The 21732-nt window shown below is 34.4% G+C and overlaps 1 protein-coding gene across 3 annotated transcripts; it reads left to right on the top strand.

Moving 5' to 3' along the window:
- Positions 1-1435: 1435 nt before the first annotated feature.
- On the top strand, positions 1436-9710 carry LOC113749035 (probable L-ascorbate peroxidase 6, chloroplastic/mitochondrial). 3 transcript variants are annotated; one of them, XM_027292667.1, is made up of 12 exons: positions 1436-1668; positions 1754-1906; positions 3570-3690; positions 3762-3862; positions 3939-4026; positions 6024-6091; positions 6176-6262; positions 8010-8084; positions 8176-8253; positions 8348-8452; positions 9062-9136; positions 9412-9710. In XM_027292667.1, the coding sequence occupies exons 1-12, from the start codon at positions 1462-1464 to the stop codon at positions 9562-9564; spliced, it is 1311 nt and encodes a 436-aa protein (XP_027148468.1). In that variant the 5' UTR covers positions 1436-1461; the 3' UTR covers positions 9565-9710. The 3 variants fall into 3 exon arrangements, with proteins under 3 accessions (XP_027148468.1, XP_027148467.1, XP_027148469.1); XM_027292666.1 differs by having other exon boundaries at positions 9062-9139; XM_027292668.1 differs by lacking the exon at positions 9412-9710 and adding an exon at positions 9261-9399.
- Positions 9711-21732: the final 12022 nt, after the last annotated feature.

Here is a 21732-nt window from a genome sequence, read left to right as displayed (position 1 = left end):
CGGCCATGAGCAATTACATATAATTTAATACATGCTATATACACTAGGTATGGACCAATTAATGGACCTAAACAGTTTGAAAGATCTACTAGCTCTCATACCAGTGGATGCTATGAACAAGTAGTTGATAGATATTGCGACAATTCTTTCTTTGACTTAAATAGCATTAGATTCTATGGATAATGCTATGCTTTATCATCTAGTACTTGTGATAGTACTAGCTATCGAGGGTTTGAATATTATTATGATGTTTAGGAATTTACAACTAATCCACTACTTCTTATACATTATAATTATGAAATATCTAGTCAATCATCACAGTCAACAAATGCAAAAGATAATTCTTGCGTGTTTTTAAGGTGTTTTGTCACTTTTTCATATATTTTATCATCCACCAGGAGATGAGAATGAATTTGAGCCTCATTGTCGTTCTTTTTGGTATCGATAAATGTGAAAACACAAGGTATTATTAGATTTTTTATATACTTATACCTTGTTTAATGCGATTCTTTTTTTCTTTGAGAGGAGATCGATCATGAACAAGTAAAGTTTCTTCTACTTATATCAAGAATAATCCCTTATTTTATGTTATTAAAGAGTACTATTTGTTAATTATTATATTTACAATTATGTTTCGTACTATTTTGATCTTGTTTGTGGTGCCATGATGGGAAATGATTAAAGATAGCCACCATTCTGAATATAGGTAAAGTTAGTACATTCTAGTAATTTATTTTTACTCATTTTGTTTGTTATTTTTGTTTTGCATAGTGCTTTATATTTTCAATAAATTTTCTCAATTTTTAGAATAACTGCTACTGATATGCGAAGAGTTATATGGAACAATAATAGCCATGATTGCAACCATGAATTTGACCGTTGATTACAATGGGATGAGAGGTCACAGAGGTTGGGCTGCTAAAAGATGAGGAACTGTGTTGTCGAAGGAGGAGAAAAGAAAGGGATGTCAATTAGAAAGAAAGAACTAAATGATGAGGTTGGTAAGAAGAGAGGATTGGAAAATCTATAGGCAAAATTTACTAGGGTGTACCTTCATTCTAGCTTTCCTCGAGTTGATTTGAGCAATATGCCTCAAATTTAATTCTTGAATTATTTTATTTCATTGCTATAAGTAGTAGTTTAGACTCTTTAAGGAACAAGTTTGAGATAGAGAACATATTGCAATTAACCCTATAACAATTCTATGAAATGGACAACTCTATTGCCAACCAAATTAAGGCAATATTGGGTACAAAAACAAAATTTGTAGGACGAAAATATCTACAATCCGAAACCTTATAGACCAAATTGAGATTTGATAAACATTTGAAGGAGTAAGACGTAAAATGGAATTCACTGGCACTTCGCCATTGGCCAAACCCAAACACCAAAAGCTCTTAAGCCACGCACGCTCCCTAAATCCGAATCAATTCAACAGACCCGACCATTTGGATCATTTTGATGGCTCAGCGTCTCATTCAGTTTCCACTCACATATTCTTCCTCTCCTCATTCGACGATGACGTCTCTGACTCTCGGTTCCGCCGCCTCCCGCCTCCTACCCTCCGCCGCCGCCGCTAACTCCGCCGCTAAACTTTCCCTCTACTGTCCACATTCTGTCAAACTCTTTCGATCCTCTCCTCTCATCTCTCACCTCTTCCTCCCTCAGGTTTCCCGCTTTCTGTATTTTATTTCCTCCCGCGGTCATCTCTCTTATCGTTGCATTATTGTTTCAAAATTCTGTGGTTTTGCAGAAAGGAGCTGCGGCGGCGAGTAGATTGTTGCGGAGTAGAAGTTCAAGTTACAGCACGGTGACGAAATGCTTCGCTTCGGACCCTGAGCAGTTGAAGAGTGCCAGAGAAGATATTAAGGAACTCCTCAAGACCAAGTTCTGTCATCCTATTTTGGTAATTTTACATCTTCTTCTAGTCCATTTTTGTTATATTGAGTAGTTTTTTTTTTCTCCCTGAATTCTTCACTGAAGTCTGCTCAATTTTCATTGGCGTTTTGAATGTTGAGTATATTTTGTTGGATCAATTTGGTTTTAATTGAGTTAGTGTGTTTTAAATTGTTTGTTTTGGTTAGTTTTCTCTATTTTTGATAATTATTGATTTTTAGTTTCCCAATTTTGGCGCTTTATTAGAGGTTTATTTATCTAAGTTGAGAAAGCAACACTCCACTGTGAAGCCATAAGAATTGAATAAATTTGAAAAAATTGGCTTAAGCACTTAGTTTACCATCTAATGCTACTGGCACGAATGGATTAAAATAGCTCAGGATTATTTTCACTGTTCAACACATGACTCGTAATTAAGTATATCCCTGCCAGCGAGCTGTTTTGGCTTACTTAAGCTCTTTGATTATCAAATGAACTCTTGCTCTAGTGATTAGTTCCGAGTGCAGAAATTTCTTCCCTCTGCTTTGTGCTATGTAGACTTGTGCAGCTTGCATAGCTTATTTACTTTTAAATAGGCAGTTAAAACATTATGTTTGTTAACTTCATCTAAGTTTTCTTAATATTCATGGAGAAAAAGTTTTTTCTCTTTTTTTTTTGGGGGCTGCTGCAGCGGGAATTGGGAGAAACCTTTCAGTAAATTTGTAGTTGAGTTCTAGTCCATATACAGTCAAGTAGATGAAATTTAATTTTTTTCGCAAAATAAATTCTCTTAATCGGCAAGCAGTATATCAACAGTTTCTACATTGTAATTCTACTATAAACATGCTAGTTAATGGGAAAAAAAGCATTACAATTTAGCGACCAACTTTCATAGTTCAACACAATAACATAGAGATGTACAATAAAAAGGAAAATCAAGTTGTGGTTTTGTGTTGTCTACTATCCCAAAGAGGTAAAGATGTTGTAGCTGGAATGTAGAAATATGAAGAAGGAGAAGTAAAAAATATGCACAAAAAGAAAAGCTTTGGGCACTGGGAAAAGGGATTGATATGGCAAGTCCAAGAGTGAATTAAAGAAAGAAGTATTGGTTGATGTTTAGTTGCATAAACGAGGAGCAAAGTGAAATAATTGGAATAGTGAGTTGAAAATCCTGGAAGTCGGCGACTCTAGTACTTAAGCAAATGTCAAGATCAAAGAATATCCTATGATGAGGTAACCACCAAAATGAGTGGCCAAGAGCAAAGTAGTGCATATCTGGTTCTTAAGAAAATGTCAGAGTTTGTAAAAAGGTTTCAAAATAGTTGCACGCTTTTTCTTTATGCTTGTTTTCTCAAATCTGCGAACTTTAATGTACTTTGCTTTAGGGGGCAGAAAAGTGTGTTCAACTGCTTTTTGTACTTTATGGTTGCCTCTTGATGATTCTGTTAAAGCTAAGAAACCTAACTCCCCAACCGGAAAACAAGACAAGGAAAGAGCGAATGGCAGGGAGGAAATAAAAAGGTTGGAAAGAAAAAGGAGGCAAAAAAAAATCATGAACAGATGTAATTATGTAAAGCCCTTTCGGTCATCTAATTGTACTACTCTGGGGTGGTTTGAGTTTAGTACTAATATTGTGAGGACAGTTCAGAGTTATAGATCACTGAAATCTAATTCTTAGGATTTTATGTGAAAAGGTTCGCTTGGGATGGCATGACGCTGGTACTTACAACAAGAACATAGAGGATTGGCCACAAAGAGGTGGAGCTAATGGAAGTCTAAGATTCGAGATTGAATTGAAACATGCTGCAAATGCCGGTATTTATTCTTTTCTCTTTCATGTACTTTGCTGCATCAATTGTATGTTTCCTTACAAGCTGGCGATACAGGACTTGTAAATGCGCTTCAACTTCTGCTGCCTCTCAAGGACAAGTACTCTGGTGTCACTTATGCAGATCTATTTCAGTTGGCTAGCGCCACTGCTGTGGAGGTAATGATTATTATGATTGCAAGAGTAAAATGCTTACCAGATTGATTGAATTGTCGTGTTGCATTAAACTATACAGGAAGCTGGTGGACCAAAAATTCCAATGAAGTATGGAAGAGTGGATGTCTCTGGACCTGAACAATGCCCAGAAGAAGGAAGGCTTCCGGGTAAGATGAGTGTTTCCATTGCAGATCTACTTGTGATTCTTATTTGTATCGAATAAGAGCGTCCTGCATGACTTAACAATGAAATGTAGAATATAGGCTTCTCCTATTCCTAATTTTATGATGATTAAGTTGATCATTATCAAGTTGACAAAATATTTCCGTGTTGAAACATGATGGCATCTGATGGTTGGGTATGATCGGTGATTATCCATCCATTTGTGTTAACTTGTTCCAATGTTCTTTTTTGTTCTTTTTGAACACTGCAATTGGAATGACTGGATGACCTGGCTGAGCATTTTATACTAAAGACTTGAAGACTTTATATTATCCTCTGTATTACATTGCACATTTTTTTTCTCCCCCTTTTCCAACTGAACTACGCTACTTTAGGGATAAATAACTTGAAGGAGGTGCCTGGACAAGGTCATATATTTTTCTTTTACAGAAACTAAAGCAGATTTAGGAAGATTTTGGTGAAAATTAAGCATTGGGAAGAAAGAGGATAGGACAAAGTAGCAGGGGAATGTATGCTAATTATACATTTTCACAGGCAAAGGCTTATCATATTCAGCTGATACTATTGCTATCCCCTTTTACGAGCATGGGTTTAAGTACTGTAGCTAGTAGCTTGTGTTCCTTGGTATATTCCACTTTTTCATTTGCCTGCTAAAGAACCGATTTTCTCCTTTCTAAATCAGTACGCATTCTTTGGTACGACCAGCATCTTCGAATGAAATTTTGCAATCCAAGTCAAATGTTGAATGTCAATTATTTGTACTCTTTCTTCAATTTGAAATTTTGCAGACATTGATAAGGTTTTATGTTTAGCGGGGGGAATGATTTCAACCTGGTCGTTCCCGTAAACAAGTCTGTAGTTTGTATCGCTGTATGTTTTGATTTTGTTCCTCCTTTGCCTTGTTGGTTTTGTTTCATGAAAATTAACCTTTTATAACTAGTCTTTTTGGGGTATTTAGATTGTCAAAGAACCTGAAGATTATTAACCAAATTATTCAGGTTTCATGTGTTCTTTTCTGTCAAATACATTGTGTGAATTCCAGTGAAATTGGGCCGAAGTTTTTGTTTGTTTGTTTATTTTATTTTATGGGATTAGGATAGAGTTTTATTTTCTTAGGCAATGGATATCCTGTTCAAGTATAAAGCTCATCACACATGAATTTTTTTATTTTATTTTTCCTATAGAAATCCCCCAGTTTTATTAAAAATTTGACTTCTGGATGTAGAATCTGTATTTGGTCCCTATATTGCTGCTATGTCATAGACCAGAGAGTACATATTGCTTCTGTCTGATTGAAGTCTGTAGGATGTATTCTGCTTGAGAATTTTCTTTGCAGTGTTATATTGGATTTTACAAGGATTTCGTTCAGGACCCTGTTGATGGGCATTTTAATCACAGAAGAAGGGGATTTTCATTTTTCTGGACAAAAATTAATGGGTGTTACAAAATCAGCTTACTGCTGGAAGTTATCTCTCCAGCATTTATACCAATTTGTGCAAGCAATTGCAACGATGACGGTGTCTGTTCAAATTCTACATACTTGGTGTGAACTTGATATGTATTGGATCGATCCAGCTCGATTGTTTACCACACTGGAAGGAAATAGATAGAAAACTCTGTTGAAGAGTCAGAGTGCACTTTTTAACCTTTTTTTAAGAAACTTATTCAGAACTCTTCTGAAATAAACAGCAGATGAATCCTATTTAACAATATAGTTACTCTGAGAAGGATCAGAAAGCCTGGTTTCAGTAGTGTGTGATAGGAATGTAAGTATTTTGGGTAATATGAGCAATGTTCAGTTGGACGTATTATCAGGAATTAATTAATTTGCATTAAGTATTCTACTTTCAATGGAATGTGACGAACACATATTAATGTTCAGGCACTATGAATATATGAATCTGAAAAAGTGCATCATTGCTATCTATTTCCTAGTGTGAATTATCTTGTTCTCTGGCTAAAATTATGTCCCATTGTGCAGATGCGGGCCCTCCATCACCTGCTGCTCATTTACGTGATGTCTTCTATAGGATGGGTCTGAATGATAAGGTAATGGCTGTCACACCATCTATTTGATTGTTCTTTAAAATAGATAGCACACTGTCCGTCATTATTCTCATCTTTTGCTTCCAGGAAATTGTTGCACTTTCTGGTGCACACACATTGGGAAGGTCAAGACCAGAGCGTAGTGGTTGGGGCATGCCAGAGACAAAATACACGGTAATGTGCCAATCTTTTACTGTTGAAGTTACAGATTATATGGGCCAGGTGCTATATAAGTCAGATATTTTACTTCATTCTTTAGCACGAAAAAGCAGCACCAGTGAAATTTAAGCTTCATAGATTTCACATGTCAAACTGATGATTAACATTCTTCCAGTTCTCTTTGACCAATTTATTTATTCATTTGTTTCAGAACCAATTGAATTGCAGAGATTCATTGATCTTCTCTTTTACCTGCACAAATAATCATAGATTGGTTAATGTTTCATAAAGAGGCACAAGATGGGTGGCCAAGCCTGCTTTTGATTAAACTTTGATTTTTTTGATGAATGAAAATCAAAGTTTCATAAATGATCATGGACTGGTAACACTTACTAAACAAGCATGAGATGGACAGCAAGCCTGAATATAAGATACTAGAGTTTGGACTTCTTGTTCTCATCTTAAAGCTTCACTTGAAAGTTCTGTTAAGGAACTAAATCCAAGGAAGCAATGAAAAGAGATTAGTAGCTGAAATGTGGATTTTAGACGCTTAACCAATCTGATTTCAGAGTTACTTCTGAATAGACTGTATCTGAAAGAGATCTGTTTTTGCAAATACATGGTTGGTTGCTTGAGATCTAATTCAAAAGTAGTTAAAGTTGCTCATTTTATGAGAAGTGTTGGATCGACAAGCTGAAAGAATAAAATCATGAAACGGCAAAAAAGCGTGTACAGAAAGTGGTACAGTATTACTAACCTCGGATTTAATATGACCAATAACTAAATTTATGTTAGTTAAGTTGACTTGCAGTATATGTTAATCTCTTCGGACCCCTTCGTGATCTGAAATAAAAGTGGATTGATGTCAATGTAAGTTATGCCAAAAACCTGTAATTATGAACAGTTGATGTACCTGTAGTAATATAGTGTTAGCCTTTTGGTACCAGTGAAGTTATTAGGTCATATAGCAGTTACCCTTATATCTCATTTTATATTAGCTTAGTTCTGATCACATTCCTGATCCCTGTAGAAGAAGTTAATCCAGAGCAAAAAAAGCCAAGAAGAAAGGACAAAAATCTTCTAATAATCGTTCTACTGCAATTTGTACTGTAAAAGTAATTTCACAAGTACGTGATGTATGGTGATATGAAGTAATAATGCTTGAGTTGCTAACATGAACTTAGCAAATCCCATTGTTTAATCTCAAGATGTATAGTTAAGCTTCTGGATTCGTCCACTTCTATGCAGAGTTCAATGTGTTTGAGTTTGCACATGCTTAGTTAAGCTTCTGGGTTCTTCCACTTACTTCCATGCGGAGTTCAATTTGTTTGAGTTTGCACATGCTTCTTGTTTTTGTCATTTTCATTACCTTCCTGAGTTCCAGAATTAGTTTTGTTTTCTGAATCTTATGTTTAGCAGTTTTAACAGTCCGTCTTACTTTTAATCAGAAGTAACAAAATTCTAAAGAATATCAATGGTCAATTTGGAGCTTCTTGTAGATGCTCTTTTCAGTGTCTGTTCTTCATTCATAGTCTCTCTCTCTCTCTCTCTCTCACAGACGCACAAATACAGACATTGTTCATGAATTATAATGAGTTTAGCCTTTTCTTTTAAGTTATTTCCAATTTTTGATTCTGCACTCTTCTCCAATGCTTGTTGAGTCCAACATCAAGCATATAATTTCTCTACAAATTGGTCCTGGTACAATTAGCTTTTCGCACAGTAGGTCTGAGTTTTATTTAATTTACTTCTTGTTTGACAGAAAGACGGCCCAGGAGCCCCAGGAGGACAATCTTGGACTGTCCAGTGGCTAAAGTTTGATAATTCCTACTTCAAGGTGCAATCTTTATGGTAAATGAATACGTTAAATTATGAAATGCAAAAAGATGGTCTATGACATTTTTGGCATGTGATTTTAATCAATGTAGGATATTAAAGAAAGAAGGGATGCTGAACTGCTAGTTTTGCCAACTGATGCTGTTCTTTTTGAAGATCCTGCATTTAAGGTGAAAGAGATCAGACATTGGCTTTTAAAAGAAAATTTTCTTTTGGATATTGTGCCCTTTTCTTTCTATTCATGTGCTTTTTATGTATGTGCAGGAATATGCTGAGAAGTATGCAGCAGATCAAGAAGCATTTTTCAAAGATTATGCTGAGGCTCATGCTAAACTTAGCAACCTTGGAGCCAAGTTTGATCCTCCTGAGGTTGGTTACCTTGTGATTTATCATCTTTTATTCAAGGAGCGTGTTCTTGTCCAAAACTATGTCTTAGCTAGTTGGTTCATGCTGATACAAGTTTAGTCAAATCTAGTTATGAACTAACCCTAACATAGCGTGTTACTCTCAATTATTTACGCCTAATGTCTTGACAGAGTTGAAGGGACTTGCGTTATTTCCAGTTTCATAATCCAATCTTACTTGGTTCTTGAGTTTCATAATCCAATTTTACTTGGTTCTTGAGGAAAAAGTAATAGGAAGGCAGAAACACCCAATACTGCTAAGAAAAACTTGGTATTGCTACAACTGTTTACAAAATGACAAACATTCTTCTGACTTTTCTGCTGTACTGTTTGTCATTTCTTTTTTAAGATCAGTATTGTTGCTAAAGTTCGAATTCTCTTTCAATTCTCATCCCCGCTCAGTTCCCAACGGGATCTTAAATTTAACAAAAAACATGTAATAGCTTCCTGATGTTTGAGCTTTTCGCGATCACCTACTTGTCTATTTTAGTTTTCATGTAAATCTGGATCAGAATAAATTGTATATCTAGTGGACATGTTCGGTACATAATCTTGCTGTGGTTCTTTTTGATAGGGTTTCTCTATTGATGAGGGTACATCACAACCTCAGCCAGAGAAGTTTGTTGCAGCCAATTACTCAACAGGAAAGGTTGTAAGCAGTTTTGCATTTCTCAGTCTTGGTCAACATACTTTGTCCTTTTCTCTTGCTTGCAAACATTTCAGGAAAAATATATTCAGTGTTTTACATGATACACTTTTTATGGTTGGTGCAGGCTTAGAAATACAAGTGTCTTCTTTTCTTGCCGTTTGTTTAATTACACAAGATGAAGCTATTTCCAAATCCTGTGAACTCAAATCTAAATTTTGGAAGTCTTGTTCAAGGAGAAGAATAAATTCAATGAGTATTGCCTATTTGACTTGCAGAGCGAGCTCTCAGAAGCTATGAAGCAAAAGATAAGGGCAGAATATGAAGGATTGGGGGGAAGCCCAGATAAGCCTCTCCCGTCAAACTATTTTCTCAATATTATGATCGTAATAGGTGTCTTGGCTATTTTGACATCTTTGCTTGGAAACTAAGATGATTTGGAACTTTGTTGATTTGCTTATTTTGCGTGTTTAGCATTGTTATTATGGGAATCATTTTTCCCAGTTAGTTTACAAATCATGGTACAGACTCTGCTACACCAGCACGCACGGTGGCTTTTGCTTTGGCAGAACGGAAATCCATAGTTTCTACTTAAAAAAGCGAAGGCAGAGTGAGGAGACCAGTTTAGCAACCTTATCTATAATTAGTAGCAACAATTAGAGACGTGAACACCATTACCGTGTAAATGTGTAGCAAGCAAGGGATACCTATGCAATAGCCATTCAGCAGTTTGAGGTAAAGAGACTAACACCCAATGAAGTAAAGGGTCTTAATAATAGATCAATAGTGGAGTTGATGACTCAGTTAGTTACCTTAGTTTGACGGGATTATGATCATAATAGGTGTGCATAAGAATGACCTAATATTATGAGCAACTTGCAGGCCACCTAATAAAAGGGCAGAACATGAAGGATTTAGGGGCAGCCCAGATAAGCCTCTCCCGTCAAACTATTTTCTCAATATTATGATCATATTAGGTCATTCTTATGCTTAGGACCAACTTGCAGGCCACTGCTGTTTTGATCTCTTAATAACAAGAATGTAAAAGCCGGTTGATGATGAATAATGCAGGTTTGTGAAGTAAACTGTGGATCTTAAGATGTGGTTAGTGTGCACCTCAAAAGAACAAAAAAAAAAAAGTACTTGTTTTGTATTTTCAGAATGGGAGATAATTCAGAATTTACTTAATGCTGGCTTTATGACCTATGAAGTTCTAGATTTCGTTATAATATGAATTTGGTTAATTCTGGGTTAGATTAGTTATCATGTGCTTTTTTTTTTGGGGGGGGGGGGGGGGTAAAAGTGTACCTTTTGTTAGCCGGATCTGCACCTCTGTAAATTTCTGGTCTACGCTCATATAAAAGAGTGGTATATTTGAAGTTTAAAATTCATCGACCTTGAAAGGTGTATTTTTCGTGGGCTGGGGATATATGAAGCAATTGCTGATATGTGGTTGTGTTCGTTTTCTTTTTCAAGCTCCAAAACTCTTGATTTTGCAACTGCTTGATATTTTTTGAAGGTAAAATCGTCATATTCATGAGATTATGATGGCAATAGCCCATCCGACTGAATTTACAACAATCACTGTGTGTATTGCAATCGTAGCTAATGCACAGAGTGCAACTAAAATTATAAAATCTAGCGGAAGTTAAAACATGAACAAATTTACTTTAACTAAAACAACAGAAAGATTGGGCTGCATTATAGAAATGCGGCAAATGTTATCGGAACTTCAGGTTTTTTTTTTTTTTTTTTTAAAGGAAGAATGGAATGCTATAGGCTATCTTGAAATGCCAATCATCTTCCCGAAAACACTAGGTATGGTGTTTTCAATTCATTTGCCAAATGTACTGCTTATGTTAACCTAACTTAGTGTGCCTTTTTTTTTTTTTAATTTTTGGTTGAGTACTTGCATAGGTTTAGATCACAAATCCGACTTGGGTTGTTGGGCCTTACAAAACTGGCCCTTGGTATGTATATATATTTTGGGAGAGAATCGGTATGTGTGGAGCAGTTGCGAGGAAATGTGATACCTATTGTCTTTTTGTCCACACTTGATTTGAGGACGACCCGCGCAAGGCTATGCACTCGGTTAAGATTTTTGTTTATGTGGACTTAAAACTCTCAGTTGTTGTGAACATTGGTTAGGTGACAAACCTAGTGGCTGTAAGGACTAGTGTCTCCCTTAAATTGGAAGCGGATTATTTGCCCTTTTTCGTTTGCTTAGCACATTTTTCAACCGCCTTTCTATCTCATATATATTGCACCAATAAAGTGTTACAAAATATTTTTTATTTTTTGGAAAAATTATTCCAAATAATCTACTGTCCAAACACTGCCACTTGCCTGTGAATCCCAAAAATATTTCGGTTTTGCAAGTTGAATTGTAGCTTTCTAAATCCTAATAAATCTGTAATTTTGGGGAAGAAAAAAAAAATCTTGGAGATTTAACTTTTTGCCTGTCAGTCCTCGAGCCATTACAGTGATGTTGCGGTATAGTTGGATACTCTGCCCTTATTCGTACGGACAAGCCTACCAAAGTTTTCAAATGCCATGCGATAACACGTGTGAGGCAGTTCTTTGACCTGACTGAACTTTTGATTGGATCTATAATATTTGAAAGTAAGCTACGATGTTGGATAAGAATTTATTTGGATGATTTATTTGATCTTGTTACTGTAGTACTTTTTGTGATGTGATGTATGTGAGATAAAAAGGTGATTGGAAATTGTGTGTATGATGCAAGCAAAACAAAATCTGAAATAAATCTTGCAAATTTTGTCTTTCCAAACAAACTAGTACTCGTTAGTAGAAGAACAAATTGGTACTCGTTGGTACTCGTTAGTAGAAGAACAAATTGTGTTTGAGTCCGAACAAAAAACTTTTGAAGTAATCTAGTTGGTACTCGTTAGTAGAAGATACACCTTTCAAGCAAGACACAAATAATTTCAAGTCATTTGTCAGTATATGTGAACCAATAATTGAAAAATCGGTATAGAAACACGATGATCATTCTGTGGTATTAGCGGTTAAAGAGCAACAATCAACAGAAATAAACTTGGAATTCAATCAAATCTTGCTTATATTTTAAAAAAAAAACATTTGAGAAATGATCTATTTGTTTGGGATTGAATCATGAATCCATCAAGAAAACATAAAAATGGACAAGCAAAAGTATCTATAGCACTAGACCATAAAAACTAAACGAGCTAAACATGTGTGAGTAGAGAGAAAAGTTAAGAAGAAGATGGTGGTCAGGTAGTCAAGGATCAAAACGTAACACTAGATTATGCAAACCCCTCTATCGTACAAGAAAACAATAATCTTATCTTCTAAGAATTCTATGCCTTCTTTTTTTTTTTTTTTTTTTTGTCAACACAGGGGTGTCCGGGTCAAGACCCGAAGGCGGCCCGACTAATCCCCTGCGCCTGGAGTACAGCGCCACCCCAACCGCACCCAGGCGTTAGGTGAGGTTCGATCCCACGACCTTGCGAGTGGTTTTCCAGCCGCAGACCGGGTGATCTAACCCCGGGGGGCAAGAATTCTATGCCTTCCAATTAGGTCTTTTGTATAGATTTTCTTGAACAGGTCTTCATGTCCATAGCCTCTTGCATTGCGCGTGTTATTTACACACGATTCAAACCAAAATTGACAGACTGAAGAATTTGGAACTTGCCCCCGCGGGGCAGCTCGGATGGTTCGCTCCCCCTAGTTAGGGTATGGCAACCTACCTGACTTCGGTCAGGGTTCGACTCCCGTTGTTACCATGTTTGGTGTGGAATGGGGCCTTCTCTCTCGGACCGCAGGGGGATTAGTCGGGCCCCGTAAGGAATGACCCGGACACCCCCTGTGTTGACAAAAAAAAAAAAAAAAGAATTTGGAACTTTGTATTGTGTGTTGGTTCTCAACTAGATTCGAAAATTTTAGAGAAAGAGAAAGGTTTGGGACAAGACAAATTGGTATAATTGATGGTTTTGAACGTCAAATGTCCAAATTTATGATGAATGGTGGCTGGCAAAGTAGCTATCACGCCTTTGTTCCCCCAAAGCTCAGCCATAGTTTAGGATCAATTCAAAAGTCAATAAACGTTCATGGCTACAACCCAAAACTTAACAGGCCAATATCCTCTCAACATTTCAGTTATCAATGTCTTGTCAATATTTACCCCTCGGGCTTGGCTCGGCTGGTGCTAGAGGTGCCTCCTTAGGTCTTGGCACCGTGTGGTCGCGGTTTGATCCCTGTTATCGTCTTGTAACTTCTGGGGGTGGGAGCACAAGCGAAGTGGGAATAGTCGGGTTCGAAAATATAATCCGTCGAATCCCGGATACCCATTACGTCAGAAAAAAAAATGTCCTATCAATATTTCACCAAGTGTCAGCAGGCCATATCAAGTCAAGACAATTGGTTTATCTCTACAAAAATAACAGAACAAGAACTCAGAAATTATACATAGTCGAGCTAAAAATAACAAAATCATGTGGAAAAGCTATTCCAAATGGATGCATTCTTGCAAAGAAAGAGCTGAAAAATTAGGTTCAAGTCCATCAACAAGCAATCAAGAAGATTCAAAGAGGACTTGGAGGAGGAGAAAAATACAATATACACTATAGTACTAGTCATAAAAGTGGCTGCTTCAAAAAAAAAAAAAAAGGCATAAAAGTGTTGACATTAACCACTGAGCTTAGTTCAGTGGCCACCAGAGAGGGACTTAAGTCACTTCTTGGGTTGTAGATTAGGAAAATAAAATAAAACTATTGACATTGCCTGAAGGATTAATCACAATTAATCCCCTTAAAGTACAACTCATTTCTCACTTTACCCTAACCATTTTTGTGTCTCACTTTATCCCCCATTGGATAAAATTATCCCTCTATTATTCTAAACTCTTATTTTTCTCTTTTATTTTTTTCCTTTCCCCTTTTGTGCTCCTTTATTTTCTCTGCCTTTTCTTATTTCTTTAATTCTTCCTCTTTTCCACAAAAAAATCTTTATCTTAATGATTGAAATTAAAAAAGAGAAATTGCAGAGATCTATTTTCTCCTTAAATGATTACAAAATATTCAAATCACTTTCCTAAAATACAATTTTTTTAGCCTTTCAATTTTTTTAATTTTGGTTTTTCCTCTTTTTCTTTCTAATTTCTCATTTTATTCTCAAGAAAATATCATAAGATGAAATTGTGACCTAATTAATAATCATCATTTGAAAATTGTGACATGTGGTATCATACCAAAAATCAAAATTAGTTTTTGAAACCTTTTAAACCTTCACCCAGAAATGCAATTACAAATTCAAGATAAAAATTTCCGTTGAGATGGATTTTTCTATTGGGAAGGATGAAAGAGAGAAGAAAGAAGAAAGAGAAAAAGAAATAACAGAGAGGGAAAAAGATAAATGAAAAGTCAAAATAATAGAAGGATAATTTTATCTTATAAGGGATTAAGTGAGCAAAATTAAAGGTTAGGGGTAAAGTAAAAAATGATATATACCTTAAAGGCGATTAATTGAGACTAACCCTTGCCTGAAAGGTGAAGGAGCCATAAACCATTGATCAAAAAAGTGAAGGAACCAGTCAGCCGAAAAGATTGATTTGGGCTGGAAGTTGAGTGGGGCATATGGTCAACGATGTGGACATGTACGGAGTTTTGAATTTCATGTCCCCAGGGGTGGGCCTACCAACCCAAGTTGGTCGTCCAGAAGTAGAGGTAGCCCAACTGATTTTAGGTAAATGTATTTGCCGTCGTAAACAGGTAGTAAAGGGGATTGCTTTTTGAGCCGAAAAAATGATAAAAGGAAAAGAGACAAAAAAGTGGGAATCACAAAAAAATAGTTGGTATTTCTAAGTTCTACCTTAGCAAAATCTATACTTTAGGAGACAAGGGTTTAGAAGGATACACGTCAAAAGCTTTACTTCTAGGAGTCTAGGGTCCGTTTGATAAGTGGGTTTTTTGGATGTTTGTTTAAAATTTTACTATAATTTATTGTATAAGTTATAGAAAAATTTTTGAAGTGTGTAAATTTTTTGATATTTTGAATCGTATAGTTTAAAAACTTTGAGAAGTTAAGCCTTGTTTGGCAAATTTGTTTGCTACAAATTTTTTTAACAACTTTAACTACAGTAATCTTAAAAAACTTCTCAAAGCTTTTAAGTTATACAATTCAAAATATTCAAAAATTTACACACTTCAAAAATTTTTTTTGCAACTTTTACAGTAAATTACAGTAAAATTTTAGACAAACATCCAAAAGACTCACTTGTAAAACGGGCCATAGTATTATAAGAACCCATTGTTTTTTGTTTTTTGTTTTCAGCCAATGGTCGGAGAGTATTAACTTAATCTCTGGCACTGCTGTTTGGATTGAGGGAATGGAAGGGAACGAAAAGGACAGGAATTGGAAGGACTTGATTTTGTTGTTTGGATTAAAATTTGAGGAGGAAAAGGAAAGGATAACGAGGAAAAGGGAAGAGAAGGATCTAGTTATTTTTTTTCTCTATCCTTTCTATTAAATTAGCCCTTAATATTTTGCTTTTCTTTCTTTTCTTTCTTCAATCCGAACAAAAATCACTATTTCCTTTCTTTTCCTTCTTGAATCTAAACAAAAATTTAAATATTTCCTTTCTTTTTCTTTCATATTTAATCCAAACAAAACGAACGGAGACCACTTTTCTTTATTCTTCTTTTTTTTCCTTTTCCATTGATATTCTCTCCTTTCCTTTCCCTTCTTTTCCTTTAACCAAAATGGCGCCTTGGATTATGAAAAAGAGAGAAGACTATTATTCTATTCTTATACTATGAAAGGAGGGAGAAGCAAAATTAGGTCTTGTGGGGAGGGACTCGGGGCACGGACGGTTACAGGTGCAACCGTCCCGGGCAATTTTGGTCATTATCAACTGCGCGTAACTTTCTTTGTACATCGTGTAACTTTTTTTTCACATGATGTATTTTCAAAACAGATAGTGGTGGACCCCACACTTGGCGCGGAAATCAAGTTACATGGTGTAATCTCAGCCGCACAAAATTTTGAGGGCAAATCTTGGCCCTTAACTATGCAGCCGTCCCTGCCCCAAATCCTGTGGGGAGGGAGAGAAACTCCTCTTGACCAGACAAATATACTTATTGCAATCATTGAATATCTTGCGGAATGGAAGCACTACTACGTTCCTTTGTTAACCCTGAGTGAGATTCAGACCGCTTGAAGATTCTCTTCAAAGCCACTAGGTCAAAAATATGGCAAAAATTATTAACCTTCTTTGTCTTTATATATATATATATTTATTTATTTATTTATTTAATCTTATCTATGCTTTCTTATATTTATATATATTTTTAAATTAATTTTATATTTTTTTAAAAAATATAATATCTAAAATATATCTTAACAGGTGTCCATTAACCCATTTATTAATTCTAAAAACTTACTAGGATTATAAAGCACCAACTTGAAAGCATTTATTGAAATGAGGGAGACTATCTTAAATAAATAAATCCGAATTTGCATGCATCCTAGTCCTAGAAGTAAAAAGTAGGTAGCACAACTTTCTCGGCTGCTGCAAGGTTTGGTTATTAAAATAATTTGTATTAATAGAAAAGGATTGCGACTTTCAATTCCATAAAAGACCTAAATGGGACCTGCACTTCACCTCTTTTTGCTCTTAACTAATTTGTACTTAACATCAACAAACACCTTTCATCCATGTCATCCTTTTCTAAGACATGGGTTGAGAGGAAGACAACTACCAATTTCTTTCCTTTTGTTCTTATCCAATTCCAGTCTGGTTTGGAATCTTCTCAGGCCAGATCTACATCCCATGTTTAGTTGTAGTCATGGAATATAAAATGTATCATACACACATGCAATAGTAATACGTCATTCTCAAATCTTTTTCCCTAAACTATCTATCTACTAACATTTATTAAAAAATCTCAGTCCAACTTTATAATTCTTTCTCAAAGATTATTGGTCTCAACAACTTTTCCACTAGAACACTTTTTGCAAGATTTGCAACGGTTTCTAAGTTCCTAAACAATTGCTAATAATACTAAGGGTGAGTTTGACAAAATTGAAATCTGAAATTTGAATCTATTAAGTTATTAAATTATTAAGTACTAAATCCGATACGTTTGATCATATATCACCTTAAGTTATAAATGAATAATTTATCACTTATTTTTTGAAGCAAGTTTTATCGAGAGAATTCAGTGTCACCTAAGTAATTCAGATGTTCAATTTTTTGTTATTAAACATGTCTAAACATGTTAAGATCTGAATCCATTAAATTTTAAATATTGAATTGAATAATCAAATAGGGTCTAAGAGTCACTATTAAGATATATAGTTATATCAACTTCACTATTTTTAGAAAATGTATTAGCAAAAGTGGATTACATAAGGAGAAAAACGCATTTAACTAATTGTTGGTGTAGTTTTTTTCAAAAGAGTATTTAACTCTATTTAGTTAAAAGAGGGATGTGTTGGGGGGTTTGAGAGAGAGAGAATAAGTAAGAGATTTCGGGTTCAAAAAACTCATTTTAGTCATTCACCACCCTAAAAACTATTTTTTCTAACAAAAAAGGACAAAAAATATATATATTTTATTCCCTCAAGTATCATATAAAACTTAGAAATTTCAGGAAAAGAGATGAAAAAATAATAATGACAGCTAATTCCTCTCTCAAAACCAACAGGGATTTGAGAATCTTGCTTGTATTGTGCTAGTTTGCACTCTATATGTCGTTTAACCAATATTTCCACAAATTTCGAACAGAAACAATAAAGGCACTCATATAAATAAAATCATACACTCGCAGAAAACCTTTTTACTCACTTAGCAACAATTCTTCAAATTTATCAGTTAATTTTGCAAGGGAATGAGATTTGGAAACAACTTTGTTGATATCCATTTTGGACTCAAGAACTCATCAAATTTCTTAGATGTTATTCACTTATTCCCTCTTCCTCTTCCCCTAACATAAGGGGTCCTAAATGTGGATTCCACCCTTTTAGTTTTGTCATATGCAACAAAATATGATACCAAATATATCAAGTTCTTTACCTTTAGGTACACAAAATGGCCTTACTATTTATGTGGTTTTCTTAGCATAGACTCTCCACCCTTAGGTTAAAAACCTAAGGCTACATTTGGATTGCATATTCTGGAGAATTTTTTTGAGAAAAATTACAGTAGCATTATTTTAAGATATGATGTATGTGAGATAAAAAAAATTAAAAATATGTAAAAAAAAAAAAAATTTCAAAAAATGGCAATCCGAACAGGACTTACTCTTCCTGGAAGTCTCTGAGTTGTTATTTGGATTCCAAATAAAAGATTCTTGTTGTCTTAAACCTGGGTAGGTTCTTTTTCAGGCATTAGTGAAATAAAGGTAAGGATTGCACCATAAAGGTGTCTTAAACCTGAGTTCTTTTTTAGGGACTTATTCTTCATTCCTCAATCCTCCCTACTCAAAACCCATTATTATCACATTAACACAGATACTAGACCACCTGGGTATCACCTTGATAATTATGCTAATATGTAAAAGGTTTTCTTGCACACACAGCTCTTTTCTTTTCACCCAAAATTTGTTTGACAGAAACAAATGCTATATTTAATTTGCAGACCTTTGGCAATTTTATCTCAGCTTAATATATAGTGTCATGCATACTTTTAGGCAAGTGACTTTTCACAATCATCCAATATCAACAGTCAAGAAGTAAAGTGAGAAAAAGGTACCTTTTTTGTTCTTTTAAGGAGTAATATATTTTAGAACTAATCTTTTTAGATCCTGTAATGATTGTTAGTTTTTAAGAAAATTTTAAAATATTTTAAAACATTTTAAAAAAATTTTATTTTAAATACATTATATTGTTACATTATATTGTTAAAAGATATCTCACTGATGTAAAAGTACATGTACATTTGACGAGACTTATAATAGTTGAGAATAATAATAAGTATTAATTTTGTATATATTGATATTATACATATTATTCCTGTTGAATGTATGATATTTAATTTAAATTTAAATTTAAATTATATATATATCATATATCTAATTATAATAATTTATATATTTGTAGTGTATATAAAATTAATTCTAATAATAAACTACTAATAACCCGAAAGAAGAATTGCAATTTCACTGCCAGAAAAAGGGTAATAATGAGAAGGCAATGGTGATAATGATGACAGACTTGGTTAACAGTGGCAGGTTCCACTAGCTTGGATTCCCTTTCTTTCTTGGATCCGGGGCTAGAACGGTTGTTCTGAGAACTTTTCCGGAAGTTGTAACATCATTTGCACACGGTATAATTTCATTTGTATAAGATGTAACAATAGAATAACAGCGAATAACACTAGAATAATATTTTTGTGAGTCCTACACGGTGTGAAAATCGAGTTACAAGGAGTGATCTGAGTCGCACAAATTTTTTTGACCTAATCCTCCTTCTTTCTTTTGTTCTGCAGCTATCTCTGACACCAATTCATGAAAGCCAGACCCCATCTTCCTGCTTCCTTCGTTTGATGCAAAAAGACAAAAACAAGTGCATTATCAATTGATTGCAGTATCCAGTGTGTTTTCTACCATTCTTGACTCTTTCTAATTACACGAGATGGGAGTGAGGAAAAAAGATAAGGGATAATATTAGAAACCTCCCTTGAGGTTTATCTTAATATCATTTAATATTTTTAAGGTTTTAAAAATATTATTTACCTCTTTTATTTTGTTATTTATGTAATAAAATTTAATAAAAATTCCAAACTACCCCTTTGCTCATTTTGCTAAATAAAAATACTCCTAAACCATTTTATTTACTCCAAAAAAATCATCTAAAAAATAATCTCTAGTTGTACCACAATATCGCAAAATTATAATCCATAAAAATATAAATTTGAAAAAAAGATATATTTATAAAGAAATATACTAGCACTAATTCAACTCTGTATACTTAAAGTCGACTTCTTGTGAACCATTTTTTTTCTCCCAACCTCTCCTCAACATGTGGCCCAAGCCTTTAGGTTGTAGTAAAATCACTATAAATGTCAACTCACAATAAACAAAAAAAATCATACCTTTCCTGATTGCAATTACAAAAAGAAAAAGATAAATAAAATTTAATTTATTGTAATTTACAAATAAAAGATCGCATAATCATCCAAAAAAAATAAGTAAAAGAGAATGTTGGAGTAAGGGAAAGAGAAGAAAGTGACCTTTGATTTTTTTTTTTTTTATATAAAATTTTGAGCTCTATTTATTTGATATATAAATTATATACCGAGTGAGAGTTACTATAGTCATTTTACAATTACTGGATGGATGTAAGTGATACTTTCAAAATCTTAAAAGTATTAAATGATATTAAGAGAAATTCAAGAGGATGTTTTTGATATTATCCCAAAAGATAATGCAAATCTTGTAGATTGAAAAGTAAATTTTGATTCACTATGAATTTTGTGAGCTAATGAGTAGTAATTGTTGCCCTCAATGATTGAGGAATAAATTCTTCTCCATTCTTGAAATGAGTAAGAACAAGGTAAAAGAAAGAAACAATGGACAAATGTTGAGATAACAAATGAAAGATGATCTACCATTTCAACTATTTTACAAAAATTTCCAGAGTCAAGTGTCCCTATAATTTAACATTTATTTGTTTGATAATTGACTTCCTCTCACCAATAATTTACTTCAAACTTACCCTAAACACATGCAACCCTCCAAATCTACAACCTTCCAAATCTACAACCTACAAAGCCACTAGTTTGGATCCAAGTTTTTCAAAGAAAATTTTTACATTTCCGATAAGTATAATTTTCAATCACTTTTTATCTCATATACATTAAATTATATCTTTCTACCGAAAAAATAGCAATCCAAATGAAAACAGAACAAAGGCTACCAAACAAATAATTAAAAATACACACAATTTTTTAAAGACAAAAAGACAACCCCACCCCCATTGGCCAATTTTCAAACTAATTTCGGACAGCGGACTCTGCAGACGAACTTCACTGAATCCAACATATGACTTCTTCTCCCCCTTCTACACTCTTCTTATCTTCTTACAACAACAACACATTAAATCTCACATAGTACACACACTGCACACACACACACACACTCACACATCCCCACCCTCTTCACAGATCTCAAAAACCCTATTCTATTTTTCTACTAATAAAATTCCCTCAAATTCTCAAAACCCCACAAAAAAAAAATAAAAAAAAATAAAAATTTTGAAACAAGTACCATAAAAAAAAATAAAAAAAAAAACGCACCAACACACACAAAATTCCACGCACTAATTTCCATGGATGGTACTGAGTCTACTGACTACTGACTGATGAGTCAATGCCAATTTCCCTAATTTCAACGGTCAGATTTCTACCTTGATTCCCCACGCCTTCTTATTACTAGTATTAACTGCGTAATTTCGCTGATAAAGAAGTTACCGCGTAAAATTTCCTTCAACATCTGCTGTATTGTACCTCCGGCATTAACTCTTGTACCTTCCGTATGCCCTTTTCAGCAGAAAGCTCACTACTTTTTCCTCCCAAAATCCCACCAAAAATTTCCCATCCTTTTTTCTCCTCCTCCCAG

This window comes from Coffea eugenioides, chromosome 10 (genome assembly GCF_003713205.1).
Source record: "Coffea eugenioides isolate CCC68of chromosome 10, Ceug_1.0, whole genome shotgun sequence".
NCBI classification, from domain to species: domain Eukaryota; kingdom Viridiplantae; phylum Streptophyta; class Magnoliopsida; order Gentianales; family Rubiaceae; genus Coffea; species Coffea eugenioides.
Note: the sequence above shows the minus strand (reverse complement) of the source record. Positions and strands in the feature narration are given on the sequence as shown.

Excerpts from the sequence above, each read along its gene's own strand:
- LOC113749035 (XM_027292666.1), top strand. The coding sequence starts at position 1,462 with ATGGCTCAGCGTCTCATTCAGTTTCCACTCACATATTCTTCCTCTCCT. Across the intron at positions 3,863-3,938 it reads CTAGCGCCACTGCTGTGGAG|GAAGCTGGTGGACCAAAAAT; the intron begins GTAATGATTATT and ends TAAACTATACAG. Across the intron at positions 4,027-6,023 it reads AGAAGAAGGAAGGCTTCCGG|ATGCGGGCCCTCCATCACCT; the intron begins GTAAGATGAGTG and ends CCCATTGTGCAG.